Source organism: Pristiophorus japonicus, chromosome 2, assembly GCF_044704955.1.
Source record: "Pristiophorus japonicus isolate sPriJap1 chromosome 2, sPriJap1.hap1, whole genome shotgun sequence".
Taxonomy (NCBI): Eukaryota; Metazoa; Chordata; class Chondrichthyes; family Pristiophoridae; genus Pristiophorus; species Pristiophorus japonicus.
The window spans coordinates 188,550,459-188,572,529 of record NC_091978.1 but is presented as its reverse complement, the minus strand read 5'-3'; the positions used below and the strand labels follow the sequence as shown (position 1 = coordinate 188,572,529).

The 22,071-nt window shown below is 41.8% G+C and overlaps 1 protein-coding gene across 4 annotated transcripts in view; it reads left to right on the top strand.

Moving 5' to 3' along the window:
- The window catches only part of pcdh7b (protocadherin 7b), a 581,399-nt gene that overhangs the window by 497,033 nt on the left and 62,295 nt on the right, over positions 1-22,071 (top strand). Inside the window, exon 3 of one of the 4 annotated variants that reach the window (XM_070870585.1) lies at positions 18,060-18,150. The exons of 2 other annotated variants lie outside the window; for them this stretch is intronic. In XM_070870585.1, the coding sequence (XP_070726686.1) occupies positions 18,060-18,133 (74 nt within the window). In that variant the 3' untranslated portion in view covers positions 18,134-18,150. Of the gene's footprint in view, positions 1-18,059; positions 18,151-22,071 lie in introns of those variants that run through there. One more of the 4 variants, XM_070870598.1, reaches the window with a different exon arrangement.

Below are 22,071 nucleotides of genomic sequence, written 5' to 3'. Positions count from 1 at the left end.
GTTGCACCACAACCTTTCGAAAGTCTTTTTGCCCATGATGGACTGGCGCGCGCCCGTGTCCAGCTCCATTGACACCGGGAGTCCATTTAGTTCAACATTCGGCATTATCGGGAGACAATACGTGGTGAATGTGTGTACTCCATGTACCTCTGCCTCCTCGGTCTAAGGCTCTGTTTCGTCGTGATCCTCCTCTGCAACGTGGTGGTTTGCAGGTTTAACAGGCTTAGCAGCTCGTCTGCACACTCGTTGGAGGTGTCCCATTGTTCCACAGCCCTTGCAAATGTATCCTTTGAATCGGCATGAATGGAAACGATGATCACCCCTGCAGCGCCAACAAGGTGTTAATGGCCTTGCATTCATCACCCTTGATGGTGGACTCTGAGATATCTGCGGACGTGTAGCTGCAGGTATGTGTGACCTGCCCTGTACGTTACGATTTGAAAACAACATCACTTTGTTCACAGTACTTTTAGCAGCATTTGTGTGCTGAGAGATTTGCTTAGTATTGTCACTGGTGGCAATGAACGCCTGGGCTATCGCTATGGCCTTCCTCAAGGTTGGTGTCTCTACAGTCAAAAGTTTGCGAAGTATGGTTTCGTGGCCAATGCCAAGTAGAAAAAGTCTCTGAGCATGTGCTCCAAATGTCCTTCAAATTTGCGATGTCCTGCAAGGCGTCTTAGCTCGGCGACATAACTCCTGGCCTTCAGATTTTTGTAGGTGTAGAACCGGTACCTCGCCATCAGAACGCTTTCCTTCGGGTTCAAATGCTCTCAGACCAGTGTGCACAAATTGTCACACGATTTCTCCGTGGGTTTCGCTGGAGTGAACAGATTCTTCATGAGGCCATACGTTGGTGCCCCACAGACAGTGAGGAGGATCACCCTTCGTTTGGCAGCGCGCTCTTCCCCATCTAGCTCGTTGACCACGAAGTATTGGTCGAGTCGCTCCACAGAAGTTTCCCAATCATCTCCCTCCGAAAATTTCTCCAGGATGTCCACTGTTCTCTACATCTTTGGGTTTGCTATCAGTATCTCGTCGCCAGTTGTAGTGTATGGAGAAAGAGTCCGGCTGAACACTGTGAGCTCAAAGTAAAGTGTGACCTTAGTCTTTTATTGCAGGTCTCCAGGGTGCCTCTCCAACCTGTAATACCTTCTTGAATACCTGTGCTCCCAAGGGATTATGGGATCCCTTGGGACTCCGGGGAATGAGCCCTCTGGTGGCTGTACAGAGTAAATACAAGTCCACATATATAACACTGAATGTCCTTGATTAATCTATGTCTTTCTAAATGAAGAATTATCCAGTCTCTCAGAATTTTTTCCAATATTTTTCCCACCTCTGAGGTTAGGCTGACTGGCCTGTAATTGCTCAGTCTATCCCTTTCCCCCTTTTTAAACAAAGTTACAACCTTAACACTCCACCAGTCCTCTGGCACCACACCTGTGGATGGTCTGAGCCTCTGCTATTTCCTTACATAAGAACATAAGAAATAGGAGCAGAAGTAGGCCATTTGGCCCCTCGAGCCTGCTCCGCCATTCAATAAGATCAGATCTGATCTGATTTTGGCCTCAAATCCACTTCCCTGCCTGCTCCCCAGAACCCTTTGACACCCTTATCATTCAAAAATCTGGCTATCTCCACCTTAAAAATTTTCAATGCCCCAGCCTCCACAGCTCTCTGGTGTAGAGAATTCCAAAGATTCACGACCCTCTGAGAGAAGAAATTCCTCCTCATTTGTGTTTTAAATGAGCGACCTCTTACTCTGAAACTATGCCCACTCGTTCTAGTTTTCCCCATGAGGAAAAACATCCTCTCTGCATCCACCCTGTCAAGCCCCCTCAGAATCTTATACATTTCAATAAGATCACCTTTCTTCTAAACTCCAATGAGTATAGGCCCAACCTGCTCAACCTTTCTTGATAAGACAACCCCTTCATCTCAGGAATTAACTTCATGAACCTTCTCTGAACTGCCTCCAATGCTAGTATATCTCTCCTGACCGAGGGTTGGCTGACGCGAAGACGATGGGCCGAAATGGCCTCCTTCTACGCTGTAAATTTCTACGTTTCTAAGGAGACCAAAACTGTATGCAGTGCTCCAAGTGTGGTCTCAACAACGCCCTGTACAGTTGTAGTAGGACTTATCTGCTTTTATACTCCATTCCCCTTGCAATTAAGGCCAACATTCCATTTACCTTCCTAATTACTTGCTGTACCTGCTAACTTTTTGTGTTTCATGTACAAGGACCCCCAGATCCCTTTGTTCCACAGCATTTTGTAATTTCTCCTATTTAAATAATAATTAGCTTTTTTATTTATCCTACTGAAGTGGATAACCTCACATGTTTCCACATTATACTCCATCTGCCAATTTTTTGCCCTCTATATCCCTATCTATAGAGCCTATCTATATCCCCTTTGGAGATTCTTTGCATCCTCCTCATAACTTGCTTTCCCACCCATCTTTGTATCATCAGCAAATTTGGCTACATTACACTCGGTCCCTTCATCCAATTCATTAATATAGATTGTAAATAGTTGAGGCCCCAGCACTAATCCCTGCGGCACCCTACTAGTTATAATTTGCCAACCTGAAAATGACTCATTTATCCCGACTCTCTGTTTTCTGTTAGTCAGCCAATCCTCTATCCATGCAGTATATTACCCCCAACCCCGTGAGCTCTTACCTTGTACAGTAACCTTTTATGTGACACCTTATTGAATGCCTTCTGGAAGTCCAAATACACAATGTCTACTGGTTCCTCTTTAACCACCCTGCTTGTTACATCCCCAAGGAACTCCAGCAAATTTGTCCAACATGATTTCCCTTTCATAAAACCACGCAGACTCTGCTGGACTGTATTTTGATTTTCTAAATGTCCTGCTACTACTTGTTTAATAATGCACTCCAGCATTTTCCCAATGACAGATGTAAGGCTAACTGGTCTTTGGTTTCCTGCTTTCTGTCGCCCTCCTTTCTTAAATGGGGCCATTACATTTGTGGTTTACTAATCCGCTGGGACCTCTCCAGAATCTTACTTCTCTTAACCCCTGGGATACATTTCATCCTGTCTGGGGATTTATCCACTTTCCAAGGTACTCAATCTCTTAATACTTCCTCTCTTACCATGTTTATTTAATCTAATATTTCACACCCCTCCTCCCTGATTGCATTGTCTGCATCATTCATCTCTTGTGAAAACAGACACCAAGTATTCATTAAGAACCATACCCACTTCTTCCAGCTCCACACACAGGTTACCTTTATGGTCTCTAATAGGCCCTACTCTTTCTTTAATTCTCCTCTTGCTCTTAATGTATTTATGAAACATCTTTCGGTTTTCCTTGATTTTACTTGCCAATATGTTTTCATGCCCTCTCTTTGCTTTCCTAATTTTCATTTTAATTTCACCCCTGCACTTTCTATACTCCTCGCGGGTTTCTGCAGGATTGAGCCTTCGGTATCTGTTATAAGCTTCCCTTTTTTTCTTTATCCTACACCATATGCCCCTTGACATACAGGGGGCTCTAGATTTATTAGTCCCAACCTTTTTCTTCAAGGAAACATACTTGCTCTGAACCCTCACTATTTCCTGCTTTAATGCCTCCCATTGCTCAGACCTTCAAGTAGCTGTTTCCAGTCCACTTTGGCTAAAGCACATCTCGGCTTAGTAAAATTGTCATTTCTCCAATTGAAAACTTTTATTCCTGATCTATCTTTGTCCTTTTCCATAACTACCCTAAATCTAACAGAATTATGATCACTACCACCAAAATGCTCTGCCACTGTATTCCTTCCACCTGCCCAGCTTCATTCCCCAAAACTAAGTCCAGAACTGCCCCCTCTCTTGTTGGGCTTGCTATGTACTGGCTAAAAAAAGTTCTCCTGAATACATGTTAAGAATTCTGCTCCCTCTATACCTTTCAAACAAATTCTATCCCAGTTAATATTAGGGTCGTTCAGCTGTGCAGTCTATTTAACTCAGATTTCAAGGAATTGGATATGTTTCTCTTACCTGGTTAGAGGAGTCCAATGGAGGATATCCATTTGGATCCATTCATTTCATTATTTTATGTAAGATTGACGTTTTTTTTAATGCTTTCCGTCAATGTTAAATAGCAAAAGTCAACGGGGACTGCATTAGAAATAATATCAATGGACTAGGTGGTTAGTTGGTGCCTTTTCATCTCCAGCTCCTAGTTTCAAATCTGATCCCGACTGATGAAAACTTTCCTCTGATTGCTAGTTGTAAGGGTTCTATGTCTAATGAATTTGATAACTCCATTTTATACTTGGCATGGGCCCAAATCATTTAGCAGGTGAAGAACTTGATGAATTAGGGATGCTATTTTGAGGTTAGGACTGAAGCATGTTGTTGGGTAGAGTTGAGCTGCTGACACTTGCTACCTAGAATGGAAATTTTCCTATGGCCAATATCTATCTAGTGATGAGCACAAAAAAAATTTATTGAAAAATATAAAAATATTAAATAATTGCTTGTGGATACCCACAAAGAGGTTCCACCAGTATCCTATCAAAGAAGGATATTCCATTTCATGAAATGCTACTCAGTCCAGCTCTAGAACTTGGCTTGAATGAAATGTTGGGTACAAGTGAGAACAAATCCTGCACACTGAACTTACTTTTCACTAGAATGACTGTCCCAGAAACTAAATAATTTGCTCAGATGTTGCTGGCTCATATTTAAATTTGCAACGGCTGTCGCATTGCAGCAATGTAAGTTGCTTCGTCCGAAGGTGGACACTCGACAAATCTTCCAAAGTAAAGATGCTTATATATTACAAATAAATTGGAGTAAATAAATTGAATAAATTGCAAATTTTCTTGGTGACACAAATATCTTTAGACTTCATAAAAAGTAATAACAGCAATGTTACTATACAGTAAAGTACCAAATTGGTAATGTATATGGTTGTTAATATAAACTACATTTACCTCATAATGTAATATAGTCAACTCCACCAGCTAACGTGGTGCCTATATTCAAAAAGGGTAACACATTAGACATTGGAAACTATAGACCTATGAGTCCTACTTCAATCTGTGCAAAATAATGGAATTAATTATTAGGAGTAGATTTAATGATACCACATTAATAATAATGTAAACAACAGTAACATGATTCAGAGGGAGATAAGCCTTCCTGACCAACCTCCTTAAATTCTTTGAGGAAATGTCATCATGAATGGACTGTGGTCAATTGTACCTAGATTTCCAAAAAGCATTCTAAAATCTCCACATGAAAAGCAATTCGTTCGTCTCAAAGCTGTGGAGATTCACGGTAATTCCTAGAAATGAATAAGAAACTGGCTGAAGATTCGAAAACAAGTATTTGACTGTCACCTGAGGGTGAATGCTGAGTTGGAAGAGCAGGGATTGGTGTTGGGAATAATGTTTTTAATTTACATCAGTGACTTGAACTCAGAATCCCAATGCAAATTGGTCAAATGTTCAGATTATATCAAACTAGGAGAGGCAGTGGAACAGTTAGAGATAGAAACATAGAAACATAGAAAATAGGTGCAGGGGTAGGCCATTCGGCCCTTCGAGCCTGCACCACCATTCAATAAGATCATGGCTGATCATTCACCTCAGTACCCAGTTCCTGCTTTCTCTCCATACCCCTTGATCCCTTTAGCCGTAAGAGCCATATCTAACTCCCTCTTGAATATATCTAACGAATTGGCATCAACAACTCTCTGCGGCAGAGAATTCCACAGGTTCATAATTCTCTGAGTTAAGAAGCGTCTCCTCATCTCAGTCCTAAATGGCTTACCCCTTATCCTTAGACTGTGACCCCTGCTTCTGGACTTCCCCAACATCGGGAACATTCTTCCTGCATCTAACCTGTCCAGTCCCGTCAGAATTTTATATGTTTCTATGAGATCCCCTCTCATCCTTCTAAACTCCAGTGAATACAGGCCCAGTCGATCCAGTCTCTCCTCACATGTCAGTCCTGCCATCCCGGGAATCAATCTGGTGAACCTTCGCTGCACTCCCTCAATAGCAAGAATGTCCTTCCTTAGATTAGGAGACCAAAACTGAACACAATATTCCAGGTGAGGCCTCACCAAGGCCCTGTACAACTGCAGTAAGACCTCCCCGCTCCTATACTCAAATCCCCTAGCTATGAAGGCCAACAGGCCATTTGCCTTCTTCACCACCTGCTGCACCTGCATGCCAACTTTCAATGACTGATGTACCATGACACCCAGGTCTCATTGCACCTCCCCTTTTCCTAATCTGCCGCCATTCAGATAATATTCTGCCTTCATGTTTTTGCCCCCAAAGTGGATAACCTCACATTTATCCACATGATACTGCATCTGCCATGCATTTGCCCACTCCCCTAACCTGTCCAAGTCACCCTGCAGCCTCTTAGCATCCTCCTCTCAGCTCATACTGCCACCCAGCTTAGTATCATCTGCAAACTTGGAGATATTGCACTCAATTCCTTCATCTAAATCATTGATATATATTGTAAATAGCTGGGGTCTCAGCTGAGCCCTGCGGCACCCCACTAGTCACTGCCTGCCATTCTGAAAAGGACCCGTTTATCCCGACTCTCCGCTTCCTGTCTGCCAACCAGTTCTCTATCCACGTCAATACATAACCCCCAATACCATGTGCTTTAATTTTGCACACCAATCTCTTGTGTGGGACCTTGTCAAAAGCCTTTTGAAAGTCCAAATACACCACATCCACTGGTTCTCCCTTGTCCACTCTACTAGTTACATCCTCACAAAATTCTAGAAGATTTGTCAAGCATGATTTCCCTTTCATAAATCCATGCTGACTTGGACCGATCCCGTCACTGCTTTCCAAATGCGCTGCTATTTTATCTTTAATAATTGATTCCAACATTTTCCCCACTACCGATGTCAGGCTAACCGGTCGATAATTCCCCGTTTTCTCTCTCCCTCCTTTCTTAAGAAGTGGTGGTACATTAGCTACCCTCCAGTCCATAGGAACTGATCCAGAGTCAATAGACTGTTGGAAAATGATCACCACTATTTCTAGGGCCACTCCCTTAAGTACTCTGGGATGCAGACTATCAGGCCCTGGGGATTTATTGGCCTTCAATCCCATCAATTTCCCGAACACAATTTCCTGACTAATAAGGATTTCCTTCAGTTCCTCCTTCGCGCTAGACCCTCGGTCCCCAAGTATTTTCGGAAGGATATTTGTGTCTTCCTTCGTGAAGACAGAACCAAAGTATTTGTTCAATTGGTCTGCCATTTCTTTGTTCCCCATTATAAATTCACCTGATTCTGACTGCAAGGGACCTACTTTTGTCTTCACTAATCTTTTTTTCTTCACATATCTATAGAAGCTTTTGCAGTCAGTTTTTATGTTCCCAGCAAGCTTCCTCTCATGCTCTATTTTCCCCCTCCTAATTAAACCCTTATGGATGGCGCAGCAATTTCAGAAAGAGTTGGATAAAATAAGAGAATGAGCAGTATAATGACAGATAAAACTGAATGCAGACAAGTGTAAAGTACTGCATATAGGAAGAATAAATGGGTGACATGCATACTCTGCATACTCTGGTGTTGAAATAGGTAAGGATGAAGTTGAAAGTGTCTTGTTCGATGTTCAACATGTCCAGCTAATGCAGAGCAGTAATCAACTAAGCCAATAAAACATTGAACTACATAGTCAAAACAATAGAATAGAAGTCAGAGGAAGTCATGATCAAATTAAATAGTACTCTGGTCAGACCACACCTTGAATACTGTGTCCAGTTTGTGTCATCGAGATACAAGGGAAACATTCAAGCACTGGAAGTACAGAGAAGAACCACAGGGCTGATCCCTAGTGTTAGAGCTCTGACTTATGAAGAAAGACTGAAGAAGCAAGGCTTTTCAACCTTGAAAAGAAGCAACCTTTTGAGCCATCTAAGACAGTAAATGGTATAGAAAAGTTCAATTGGAAAAATTATTTTAAAATAAATTGTACAAGTAGGATAACTGGTCTCAGCTTCAAAGTAATAAAAGGCAAATTTAGGACTGATATCAGGAAGTTCTTCACGCAAAGAATGATGGGGAAACTACAAAGGATACATTGGTCTTTAGCTGTAGCACAAAATGGGTGAAAACAAATTAACAGCTTGTTTTACACCCCATCCGATTTTCTGTTCCATTGCCTTCAGTGGAAATGAAAACTGACTGGAGATTCACTTGTTTTGCGCTACTGCCAAAGACCAATTTCACTCATATCTTCTTTCAACAGATTGTCACTGGACATTTCATTAGCAATACTGTGTACAGAAGATCTGCACAAATGCTTGTAACTACAAATAGCGATAAGGGAAATTCTTTGCAACTAATATTTGTACTTGCAAATAGATTTTCAGGTGCCACCCTGCTCAGGATTTGAATCTTATGTCTAGGTTTGGTGCTGGTAATTTAGATAGCTTATGGATTTGTTAGATGTGTAGATGATGATACTATTGAAAAGGAAAGAATGCATTGTGTTTACTTGCAATTATGAATATGTATTAAACTGAATATTTTGGAACCAATTTAGCATTTTTATTAATACATTTCACATGTTAATAGTTAATAATCAAATAATTGTATTCCTGTCATTTCATCTGAACTTTCCAGAATGACCCAGATCACTAAATAATGCATTTCATTACACATTATTTTCTTTCCAGTGAGAGCTTATTGTCTGCCAGTGATACAGAGTCAAACTCATATCAGAAAATACAATATTGACTTCTTCAGTATTGTATTTTTGCTTTGGTCTCGGTCAGTTTTTTGCTCATAGCAACAATTCATAACATCTTGTCCTCCATCCAAATGGAAATAAGTGCAAACACACAGAGGCTAAGTTTCAACTCGACTGTATGGGCAGTAACATGGAGGAGGGAATCGGCAGCTCTTTGTAGAACCCGCCTGATTTTCATACCATCCATTGATTTCAATGGAACAAATATCCGGCAGGTTCTATAACGCGTGATCAATCCGCTTTGCCAGATTACCATCCAGACGGCAATGTTGAAAATGATCCCCCTTAAGTTTGTAACCCGGCAAATAAATTGAATTATCAAGTGCATTAAATATTTGATCATATACCTCACAGTGTCATCAGAGGGGCGATTTGGCGCATTTGCTTAACTCATTTAAAAACTTTAAATATCTATTTGGCAGTGTATAAAGAAACAGGCGGTTTGAGATAGTTCTATAGCAACTGAAGCAAGTATCCCCATCAAAGTTTTGGTAACCTAGCTGGAAATCCAACTTCCATGCCTTCCCCAAAGTTAACAGATTGCTATTGTCTCACCAGTCTTTACCGCAATGAAGTTTGAGGTACACTTGTGTTGCTATAGTTATTGAACTACATGAAAATGGCAATGATCTTTAAAAAAAAATATCCTTCCTGTAAGGTCTATTAGGCAGAGTATACCCTCTTATATGAGCAGTACAATGTCATTATGAGACAAATAGCATATGATGTCATTTGGAAAACATCTTATGTAATTAGAATGAACAATACTAGTAGTGGCAGGAAGCAATCTCCAAAGTGTCCCAGATATTATAGATGAGTAGGGGGAAAATGGTCATAACTATTTCAGGATATCAGACAATGTGACAGGCACAGTCAATAAGACACTTCATAAGGGCAGCAACCAGGGAGCTGACTAGCTGTGAAATTCTTTCTTATAAGACTGAGTTATTTTTGCATTTTCCAGCTTGTGTGCATAGATTTCCACTCTAGAAATGCATTTGACACAACATAACAGCTTTAGTTTGCTCAGAAAATATGTCTGGCCTACGTAGGTAAAAGTTAGAGACAATGCCATTTTTTACAAATATATTTTTTGTTCTACTTTGTTAGTACATGGGGCAGATGTGGGATGTGAACTGGGACTTGAAGAACTTATGCCAAGCATATTCATAATAGAGGCACAACTCCTTTACTTTGTGTTAGAATTTATACGGAAATGAAACAAATATAGAACCTAGCTGCTGAAGTCTGAGTAAGTCATGGATGTCGAAGTGTGAGGGATTACTTGATTTAAATGCTAACATGAAATGCATTGGACTGACAAAGCAGTTAATTTTACAGTAGGGTGACCATATTTTTTAATATGGGGACACACAGGGCCCAAATTTGACCCTCCGTTTTTTTCGGCGCACTTACCTGAGGTGCGCTAACTTTCTGCGCCCAAAACGGTGCCGAAAATGTAACTCCGTATTCTCCCCGCTCTGTGGCCTCTCTCATGGCTTGGCGTGGCGTGGTCTGTCCATTAGGGGGCGGAGCTAGGGCCCTGCGTGAAAATCAGTGCCGGCAGCTCAAAGCATGCGCACTGGAGGTTTAGCGCATGCGCAGTAGCTCCTGCCCCCAGCCGGAGGTCCCTCAGAGAAGTCCTGGGAGAAGTCCCTGGGAGAAGTCTCTGGGAGAAGTCCCTTGGAGAAGTCTTCGGAGAAATCCTCGGAGAAGTCCCTCGGAGAAGTCCAGTCCAGTCCTCGGAGAAGTCCCTCGGAGAAGTCCAGTCCTCGGAGAAGTCCCTCGGAGATCGAGTCGGTGCGTTCTCCCGCCCCTAGTCCTGGCCGAGTGGCCTCCCACACTAGCCAGCCAGGCCCGCTGACTTCCCCTGCCAGGTAGAACTTGAGTTTTATTTTTTATTTATTTTTAAAATTTATTATTGATGTTTTTTATGCTTCTTGAATGTTGTTGTGAAGGTGCTAAGTGCTTTGCAAGGTCCTCTGTGCTTCTCTTCACCGCCGCCCCCCTCCCCGCCACCCCAATCTCTGGCTACCTGCGCTGATTTCTTCACTCTCCATAAGGGTTTTCTGTGCGGCCACAAGTGATCACATACGCTCGCCTAAGTTAGTTTGGAGCAACTATTAGCTGTCCAAACTGGCTTAAATGGCCAAAACAGGTGTAGGTGGCTGGTAACGCCCCCTTTTGGGAAAAAAAAACAAAACTAAAAAAAATCCTAACTAACTCACTTACACTGGCGCAAATTAAATGTGCAGAATGGGGATTTTTAAGATACTCCAGAAAAATCAAGTTGCTCCAAAAAAAAGGAGCAACTCCTGGGCAAATTTGGGCCCACAGGGTGGGCACACAGCAAAGTAGGCAGGAAGGAAAATGTAGGTTGCGCAGCATAGCGAGTCAAAATTTTTTAGCAGCCTATATTTAAACAGTTGCACATATACACTACGAATGCAAAACAAATATACATATAATTACTACGGATGTGACGTCATGCTATTGAAGCTCATTCGGACACCTGACCACGCTCCCCGTGAGAGAGATCACACCTGATCTCTAATCCCAGTGACAGAGGTCACACCTGACAGCTCTCCAGCCCCAGTGACAAGAATTACACCTGACCCCTCCCCACCCAGTGATTGAGGTCATGCCTGACACTGAACCCCCACCACCACCCACCGTGATTACGGTCACATCTGCCCCCACCCCCTGGCCCCCCCATGACAGGTGACGCTGAACCTGCGCCCCCCCCCCCCCACCCCAGTGAATGAGGTCATACCTGACCCCTCCCCACCCAGTGATTGAGGTCACGCCTGACACTGACCCCCACCACCACCCACCATGATTAAGGTCACACCTGTCCCCACCTCCTCCCCCCAATGACAGGTCACACTGAACCCGACCCCTCCCCCCCCCTCTCCACCAGCCCAATGACTGAGGTCACACAGTGTCGAAGATTAATATACTCACCAAACAGTTCTCCGATCATAAATATTACATAGATGACCAAAGTTATCCACAGTCTTTTTAAAATTTATTTGTTCACGGGATGTGGGCGTTGCTAGCAAGGCGGGCATTTATTGGCCATCCCAAATTGCCCTTGAGAAGATGGTGATGAGCAGTGAAGGCACTCCCACAGTGCTGACTTTGTCATAGCGGTTTGGCACAACTGATTGGCTTGCTAGGCCATTTCAGAGGGCAGTCAGGAGTCAACCACATTGCTGTGGGTCTGGAGTCACATATAGACAAGACCAGATAAGGATGGCAAGTTTTCTTCCCTTAAAGGACATTAGTGAACCAGTTGGGTTTTTAAGACAATCAGGTCGTTTCATGCTCACCATAACTAATACTTCCTTTTTTTAAATTCTAGATTTATGCAATTAACTGAATTTAAGTTTCCCTAGCTGCTGTCGTTGGATTTGAGCTCACGCCTCTGGATTATTCATTCGGGCCTTTGCATTACAAATCCAGTAACATAACTGTGCTACTGAACTCCTATTTGCTCTGTTCATGAACCTTACTCTGTTTGCTTCTGTCCATGAGCCTATTTATTGCAGTGGCAATGGAAAACCCCACTGGATTCATTGACAGTCTCAGGTGGGAGGTTTATCTCCAGTTGCAGATTTGGATGTTGAAAGGATGAGCTGTGGAATGGCAGCAGTTGATAGTGGATTAAATCAGAGCGATCATCTGTCAGTTTATTTCTAACAGTGTTAACACAAGAATCAGAACCCAATCACGAGGACTTGCTGGCGCTGCTGGGGCCGATTGTGCCTGCTGTGCTAATCAGGCAGGCAGCAAGTCCATCCAAGTGGCCGGGCCACATTAGCTCGCAGCCGGCCAGCTGCGAGGGTCGATTTGGGGCTCAGAGACAACTCATCGGTCATGGAAAGGAGGCAGGGGGGTGAAATGGCCAAGTGTCCGTTCCTGGGGTATGGGACATCAACAATTAGAGGGGTGCCTTAGACAGCAAATTGACAGCTCGGGTCAAGTGGGGTGCACTCACTGCCCAGGGGTACACTTCAGGGAAGAGTTTTGTGAACTGGGGACTCTTCGGGGAACAGTGTTTGCCCGGAGACACAGTACCTCAACCAGGGACTGTCCCCCGTAAATGGGGACGTATGGTCACCCTATTTTACTGTAGCATTTTAGCCTGTCAGCCAGGCGATGTGCCATCCTTATTTTGTTATTGTTGCGAACCCTGTAAATCAGATTGCTGTACCTCTGCATTGCTAAAGATAACTTCAAGTATGCCCTGTTCCCCTTTCACATCCCAAATGCATGAATACTAGGCATTCACAATAAGAATGCTTCAGTTATGCTTCACACGGCTGGGAGGGAATATTGCACTAAAGACTATACTTGTGCTAGGCAGAAAAGTACCTAGAGTCAAGCTTTGAAGAGAATCTTGGGAGATACAGTGATTAGTGTGAAATTACCCAGATGTATTGAAAGAATTATCAGAAAAATTAAGTGAACACAATTTTGTATTTTGTTTGACATAAGAAAGATCTCAGCACTGACTCTGCCAAGATCACACTTAACTTCAAAAATATCATTATATTATGGTGTAGTTTGCAGCTGAGTTTTACAAGTACTGCATGTTAATTTCATGCAAACATGGTTATAACATTAACAAATGCTGAATTACATTTTACGTGGTATGCTATAGGTGCAGAGTCCCTCCTGACAAGATTTAGGAGAGTAATTTTGACTTTGGGTGATAGTGTAAAACAGACGATAACAATTCAGCCAGGAGAGATGTATCATTCAGGTGGCTGAATCAATAGGACCTGTTTTACACTATTGCCCAATATCCTTAGGTCTCTTTTATAAAAAAAAAAGTGAACAAATGAACAGTTTGCAGACAGCTGATTGTACAACTGCAAAAGGATGAATGAGGACAGAATAAATTGACTCTCTCTCTGGCCATGATTTCGTCTACCGAGGTGTGCATGTAGGAGGCCTGTCTCCATTCCGGCCTCCTACATGACTTTCCCCTCATTTTGTTTGATAAGTCCGCCCACCAAGGTTCCTGAAAAATTAAAAGGAAGCGGATCTGATGACGTCATTTGACGGTTTCCTTAAAGGGACAATGGGCAAATTTAGTTTGACAGTTGTGCTGTCCATGTTCTACAGCATTGAGCTGCTGCAAACACTGACAAGCACTGCACAGAGGTGCAGGGCTACATCCATGTGCTTATGGAGGGCGTCACAACACGCAGGGAGGTTCTCTTCCCTTCTAATGGACCGAAAAAAACATCTCAGTAGATCACAAAATATTACTTCAAAGTTGCACTCAACCTCATCCTGCTGTGCCACTCATCACTTTGACCATCACTTTGCCTTCCCTACCCTAGCCCTGCACATCCTTACTCATACTAACTTACCATGCACCTCCACCCATCCCCCTCTCTCTATCACAACCCGATCTCACTTGCCACCCCTCACATTCACCTTCATCCTCGTGCAAACATACGATCTAACAACACACAAGGGTAGGCACTTGGGTGTTTTTGTCAATGTTCATGTAAAATCTCTGTTAATATGTTGTCAACATTGAAATCTTTATTTTCAACATTTTGCCTCCCTGGACAGATTTGTGTGCACCTTTGGAAGTGGCTTAGTGAGTTGCAGTGAATGGTGAGACATACCCCTCGCAATGGTAATAAGTGTAAAAGGTATGGCTTTGGCATTGCAGGGATGCTTTATGGTGTTGGTGTTGGGTGGTGCCCATATGGCGCATTATGTGGCAGCCAGTGTGTACAGTGTCAAGCGAAGTAAATATGGCCATGACAAGGCCATTCCTGGCTTCGCAGGCAGCAATGTGGTTAGGTGCTGATGTTCTGTGCCCTTTGCAGCATCAGTTGATTACGGAAACGGTTGGTATTGTTGTTGGTGCTGCTGGTGTTGGGGCTGATCGTGGTGGGATTCTGAGTACCAAGGTGAGATAGTTTCAAGGGCACCGATGCTAATGTGATACATGGCGGGTGAACTTGCGATGACAGAAGTGATCTGTCAGTGGTGAGAGAGGTTGTTCCAATGTGGTGACACTGGATAGAGAGATTGCTCCAAAGACTTGCAACCTGCATAAAGCTCAATGTGCCTTCCAAATGCAGTCAGCAAGAGCTTTTGATCTTGGAAAGTGAACAAATGTGAGATAGGAGCTTTTTTAGCACATTTGCAGCTGTCAGGTAAAGAAATGGGGGCCAAAATTGCTCACCGCTGGAAATAGGGCGCACCTACCCTGTTTCTGTTGTTTTTACTGGCGCAGTGGATGCGTGACCTCTTGAGCAAAATTCCGCTCTGGCTTTTTTTTCAGAGGACCGGTAGTCGGTCATAATGGGGGCGAATGTGCAGCGGTGAGCAGAAGTTCGCAGTCTAGAGGGCGAAAGTTGGGAGTGGGTGTAGTGTCCGCCGCTGTCAGTCATCATCTCTGCGACGCATCTTAACAGCTGTCCCCTTCACTTAAAGGGGAGAGCCTGTGCGATTTTTTTAAGTTCGGTCCATTGAGTCACCAGGGAGGGTTTCGGCCAGGCCAGCGGCCTGGTACCCAAGAGGGGGTGCCAGGCTGCATGTTGCCAGCCCGGCTGAACCTAGGGGTATAATTGTTGGCCCGACATGGCAGTCGGCCGACAAAAAAAAACATGGTGACAGCAGCTGTAGGTCCTCCCCTTTAAGGGGAGCTGCACCAATATTTTAGAAGTTCAGTGCACCAGCACAAAAAGCTGCTTTTGGCACCACGCGGCAGAAGCGAGATTTTTTCAGCAGAATTTCGCCATCGGTAGTGGGTGAGTGGGGGGGCGGGCGGGGCTGGCACGGGTCACAGTCAGGATACCACAGGAGCGGAATTTTCAAAATTGCGGCAATTACACGAAAAATCACAGCCATTGCACTCCGCAGCATGGCTGCCAATTTCCGGCGGTAACAGGCCTTACGGGATAGGGCAATTTCGGCTCCATGAATTCATGGTGACACACCTCCCGATATCCTTACCTGATCTGATCCCTGAGCCGTGGGAACCTGGTAAAATGATAAATTCAGCTCTAAATTGTCTTTAATAGTCTCTCAACAAGGTCTTAATCACCTAAATTGACCCGCTATCAATGATTCTCAGTTTAACAGCTAACCCACCACCGATTCCATTCTCAGTGCTGGCAAAATTCCGGTCTATGACTTACTACTGGGACAGTGCCCCATCTCCAAATGGCATTTCTCCTAACAGGCTAGTCTGAGATTAGCAACTCATTTTATGAAGAATCCTGGACAACCTGATAGTATATCAACATGTAATCCCAAACTGTTCACCGTCTTGCCTTTTCTAGTGCCACAAATTTAATGCCACAATGTAAAATTGTGGAATTGTATTTCTTGGCACCATAGTATTCAAACCTGGAAGGTACATAGGCTACTTAAAAAGTTATTTTAAATTATTTCTGTCACTAATATCAGATTAGTGCATCATTAACAGATGTAAATTTCAGCTATTGCTTGAATGACAGATGTGAAAAATAATAGTTTTAATTTACACTCAGTAATAGCTTTTCTGCATTAAATAGTATTTGTCTCAGCAAGTAAATGTTTCTCCTAATGCTTTGCAAACAGCTGTTCAAGTTAGAAACCTTTATTGTAACCCAGAGAGTACTATAAATAATATGAATGTTAGTGCCAGAAACTTCATTTTATAAATAGCACTGTCATCGTTACTTCATGGTAAATTGAATTATTAACTCTTTGGAAAATATGTTAAGTGTGATTTATATTTTCCATTGAATTGTTTGTCCCACTTCTCTCCTCCAGATGGATTTTGTCACTGTTAGATCTGTGCAGATGACTCAATATAAGTGTTGAGTCTGCACAGGTCTTTTGTTATTACATATTACTTCTGATTCTTTAGGAATGATGTGAGCATTTATAATGGACTTCCTCAGCTAGTACATCAAGTTATGTTTATATTCACTGCACCTGATGATAATCATTGACAAAATACTGCAACTTAAATTTGCTGATGAGGGCAGCATTTGTAGTAATATTGATCAGTGTAAATGTATACTGTACTTATATCAAGCACAGGTGTACGGTCCCATAGCTGTATTTCCAAGGTTATTATTTTCAGGTCAGTTTTCATGTAGTGGATGTTATTTATTGCTTGAGGATTTCTGTATTCACTTTCAAGATGTTGTGTAGCAGTATTGCAATCTCTTATTTATTATTTTATAATTAATATTGCTGCTGTTGTTAATACAGTGACTTTGCTTAATCACCTCGATGAAGATACTGCCTGTAAAATCCAGCCAGTTAACGACTAACTTTATGTTTTTAGTAGACCACATGCTAGAGATATATGCTTCATGTAATCCTATTTGAATGCAACTAAAAGCAAAGCAATAGCTTCAACATAAAATAATTGTTCTTTTGATTATATTAAAGCACAGTGAGTGCATTTTCAAGAACAAGTAAGATGTTCTAGTAAACTGTTTTGTGTAATATTTATTATCAGGGCTTCACCTTTCCAATACACTTGGACTACTTACTGAACCTAAATTGGTGTTGGTTGCTTTTATGAGATTTGCTTGTAATTGAAGTCATTTGTAAAACACAGAAGAATAAAATTGCTTTAAAACTAAAGCTACCTTTATTTGCTAGCTGACAGATACCTCATTATGAAAATTGCTGGTATAACAGTGTGTGCCACAGAAGAAAGCTTGTACATCAGCCAATTCTCATCTTTTATGATTAGACTGCTAACACATTCTGGGTTTTTTGTTTTATAGACATCATGTATTAAATGGGTGACTGGATAAAATGATAGCAAGACTTATATCCTGAATTTAACCTGGGCATGTTGGGTTTTCTGGTGATGTGTCTGTGATCCATAGCTAGGGCAAAGGTCCTGGTTTTGATCTACTCTCTAGATTTGATGTTCTGAGTTCTGCATGTTACTACAGACACAAATTATAGGGTGCAACACTAATGTCTTGCAAGTGCAGAGGACTGAGCTTCTTCCCCACCCTTTCCCTCTATTTGGCAAATTGCCCTTTCCTCCTCCATAATTTTTGTCACATAAATGTTCTTAAGTGTGGGGTATGAAATCACCTCAGTGCACCAGGATTGGAAAAAAATGATTATAATGGAAGTAGCATGCTCTTCAGTGGCATTTATTGCTATGGAAACAAATCGAAAAAGATTGTATAGGGATAAAATGTGCTGTTAATGTTACAGTGCCCCTCAATGTTTTTTGTTATTTTTATAAAGCTTAAGATTGAAGGTTTTCACTTCCAAACTTATTCTTTTACCTCTCCAAGTAGGAACTCTTGGTTTCCCGCTGGAAGAAAATGGTGGTACATGCTCAGAGGGTCACATGAATGGCTCTGCTGTGTGACAATGTAGTTATATGGGGTAAGTAGTAGCTTTTCATTGGTTGAATGACATCAAACTTCCCATGTGACCATATAGACTGGCATTTGGGAAGAGATCTAGATTTTAGACATAGATGCTATAGACTGCTGGTGCATGCTGCAGAAACATAGAGAAAAAGTTGAAGGTCTTCATCATAAAGCACTTTCAATGTCGAAACTCAGTAGTAAAACACCTTTCTTGGCTGCGAGTATGTTCTTACTTTGTAGTATTGGGTACATTTGTGAAAAATCAACAAACATCATTCAATAACATTTTCAAAAACGTAATTTTTAAGCAATAGGTTAGATCAGGAATCATTGATTTGGGGTGAGAATGTACACTGTCACTAACAATAACAGTGAGAACAGGTGGGAGCACCTTTAGAGGCACAGTGGACAACTGAGGTAGGCTCTTACGTACATGGAGTATGATCAAGGACCAAGAGACACACAAGCCAGGTAGGAGAGTGAAAAAACAGTTGGGCAACTTCCTCCAGTAGTCCAGATATATGCCAACACTAGCGACTGGCAAACCTTGCAGAGTAATTAAATAAACACTCTATCTCAAACTTACAGGGTTTGTGAACAGATTTCTGAATTTTAAATACTGAATTTTTTGTGACAATGCCCTACACAACATAGTGGTACATTTGAAGTATATTAGAACTAAATAATTATCAACATTAGAAATTCACAGAAAAACATTTTGCTGATTGAAATACATATGTTATAGTTTGAAGGCTGCAAGTGATATTCAGCATTGAATGGGTTAACCTGTTAGAGATTTTTGTGGCTCACGGATCACTCATACGATTTTTGCTAATTCTGAATGTCAATAAAAATATAAACTGTTCCAGAAAATATCTATTTTAAGAAGCTATTTTCCAAAATCCCTTTATGCAGCCATTCTACAGATTGTAAATAGGATCCTAAATTGCATTTACCTTAGATCTTCATTCACTTTTTGTATTAGATTCAATGCTCAGATCAATATTGAGGGTTGTATTTGTTATCCCTAGTCATTGTCTTAAATCGGCCACATTTCATTTCACTGCTACCAAAAATCAATCTTCATTGTATTAATCCCTAACTTTGAAAAGTAATATAGGATTTAACCAAAATATTACAATTTTAAATTTTTTCAAACAAAATATATGACAAAGAAGACATAACCGTCTTAAATCTTGTCCTACTTTATGTTATTAAGCCTTTAAATCTCATAATATTATTAATGGTATTATGTGGTAGAGGGCATGTTTACAGCAGCAAGCTGCCATGTAAATGCAATACTTACAGCTATGGTTTTTTGTAATCTGACTTTATATCCAAGCTTTATAGTTTTTAAAATACTTACTAACAAAATGTTGCGTCAAGGTATTTGGACAAATGTAGAGGAGGAAAAAGGCATTACAGTTTTTTTTAAAGAGAACACGACTCAGAAATTTCTAAAAGTTAAAGTATACTTGGAAGGATAATAAACATGTTTCAAACTTTCTGAAATCTAGTTTATAGAAACTAATCAAATAAGGTATTATAATTCCTATATTCTAAAGAAATACAGTGCCATTGGTGACACAATATTATAGGCCTAAAAATCCTTGGGCCTAGTGACAAGAAGTTAGGAGAAACCATCTCAGTTAGTATATAAATTCAGACAGGACCCAGAAACACTGGGGGTAGTTGTAACTTTGGGTGATGGTATAATATGGGTGATATCAAATTAGCCGTCCATTATACACCACACCCCAGGTGAGAACAACTCAGCATGCAGATTGGCGTAGGATGGAGAGCAGGGCCCACCTGGACACCCAGGACTGGGTCCTGGCCTGTACCGCCCTGAAAACTAAAATATTAAGTACTACACCCAATTGGCCAAAAGTTCAAAATCTTTCAGAGTTGGTGGTACCTATTGGCCTATGAGCGACTTCTCGAGCAGGCACCCAAGATGTGCACATACTGCCACTGAAGATACGTTAACTCAGGGATACCGCCCTGAATCTAGATGGTGGTCGCACAAGTAAAGATCAGCAGCACCTTCTCCATTGTACTTGTACTGATTGAATGCTGCCAAAGATTCAGGCTTTACATTTCAGGATGTGACTACTTATTCTTTGAATATTTTAATAGGTGATGCAAGTGATATATTTTGGAATCCTAATATATTTCATTCTCTATTTGAAAGTAACACTTTAATCCTGGACAGCCTGTGTCTATAAATCCCTCAATTGTAGCTTAGATTCACCAGGCCCAAATTTGTCCAGGAGTTGCTCTGTTTTTTTTTTGAGCAACTTGATTTTTTTGGAGTATCTCAGAAATCATCATTCTGCCCATTTAATTTGCACCAGTGTAAGTGAGTTAGTTAGGATCTTTTTTAGTTTAGTTTTTTTCTCAAAAAGGGGCGTTACCAGCCATCTACACCTGTTTTGGCCATTTAAGCAAGTTTGGACAGCTAATAGTTGCTCCAACTAACTTAGGCCAGCATATGTGGCCACTTGTGGCCGCACAGACAACCATTGCGGAGAGTTAAGAAATCAGCGCAGCTAAGTAAATTCTAAAGCACCAAGAACTAAACAAAGCACAAAAATAAGCATTCAATAACAAATAAAAAATACAAGGAAGCTGAGAAGACCTGCACATAACACCAAGGACATACAAAGCACAAAACAAAGTACAAAAAGTAATAAGCAATTAATTAACAAATACAAAATAGAAGGAACCCTGCACCAAAAGCACCAACATTTACAAAGCACTAAACATTGCAGAAAAAGTAATAAGCAATTAATTAACAAATAAAAAGAGAAGGAAGTGGAGAAACATAGAAAATAGGTGCAGGATGAGACCATTTGGCCCTTCAAGCCTGCACCACCATTCAATAAGATCATGGCTGATCATTCACATCAGTACCCCTTTCCTGCTTTCTCTCCATATCCCTTGATCCATTTAGCCGAAAGGGCCATATCTAACTCCCTCTTGAATATATCCAATGAACTGGCATCAACAACTCTCTGCGGTAGGGAATTGCACAGGTTAACAACTCTCTGAGTGAAGAAGTTTCTCCTCATCTTAGTCCTAACTGGCTTACCCCTTATCCTTAGACTATGTCCCCTGGTTCTGGACTTCCCCAACATCGGGAACATTCTTCCTGCATCTAACCTGTCCTGTCCCGTCAGAATCTTATACGTTTCTATGAGATTCCCTCTCATCCTTCTAAACTCCAGTGAATACAGGCCCAGTCGATCCAGTCTCTCCTCATATGTCAGTCCTGCCATCCCGGAAATCAGTCTGGTTAACCCTCGCTGCACTCCCTCTATAGCAAGAACATCCTTCCTCAGATTAGGAGATCAAAACTGAACACAATACGCCAGGTGAGGCCTCACCAAGGCCCTGTACAACTGCAGTAAGACCTCCCTGCTCCTGTACTCAAATCCCCTAGCTATGAAGGCCAACATACCATTTGGCTTCTTCACCGCCTGCTGTACCTGTATGCCAACTTTCAATGACTAATGTACCATGACACCCAGGTCTCGTTGCACCTCCACTTTTCCTAATCTGCCGCCATTCAGATAATATTCTGCCTTCGTGTTTTTGCCACCAAAGTGGATAACCTCACATTTATCCATATTATACTGCATCTGCTATGTATTTGCCCACTCACCTAACCTGTCCAAGTCACCCTGCAGCCTCTTAGCGTCCTCCTCACAGCTCACACCGCCACTCAGCTTAGTGAAATCTGCAAACTTGGAGATATTACACTCAATTCTTTCATCTAAATCATTAATGTATATTGTAAATAGCTGGGGTCCCAGCACTGAGCCCTGCGGCACCCCACTAGTCACTGCCTGCCATTTTGAAAAGGACCAATTTATCCCGAGTCTCTGCTTCCTGTCTACCAACCAGTTCTCTATCCACGTCAGTACATTAC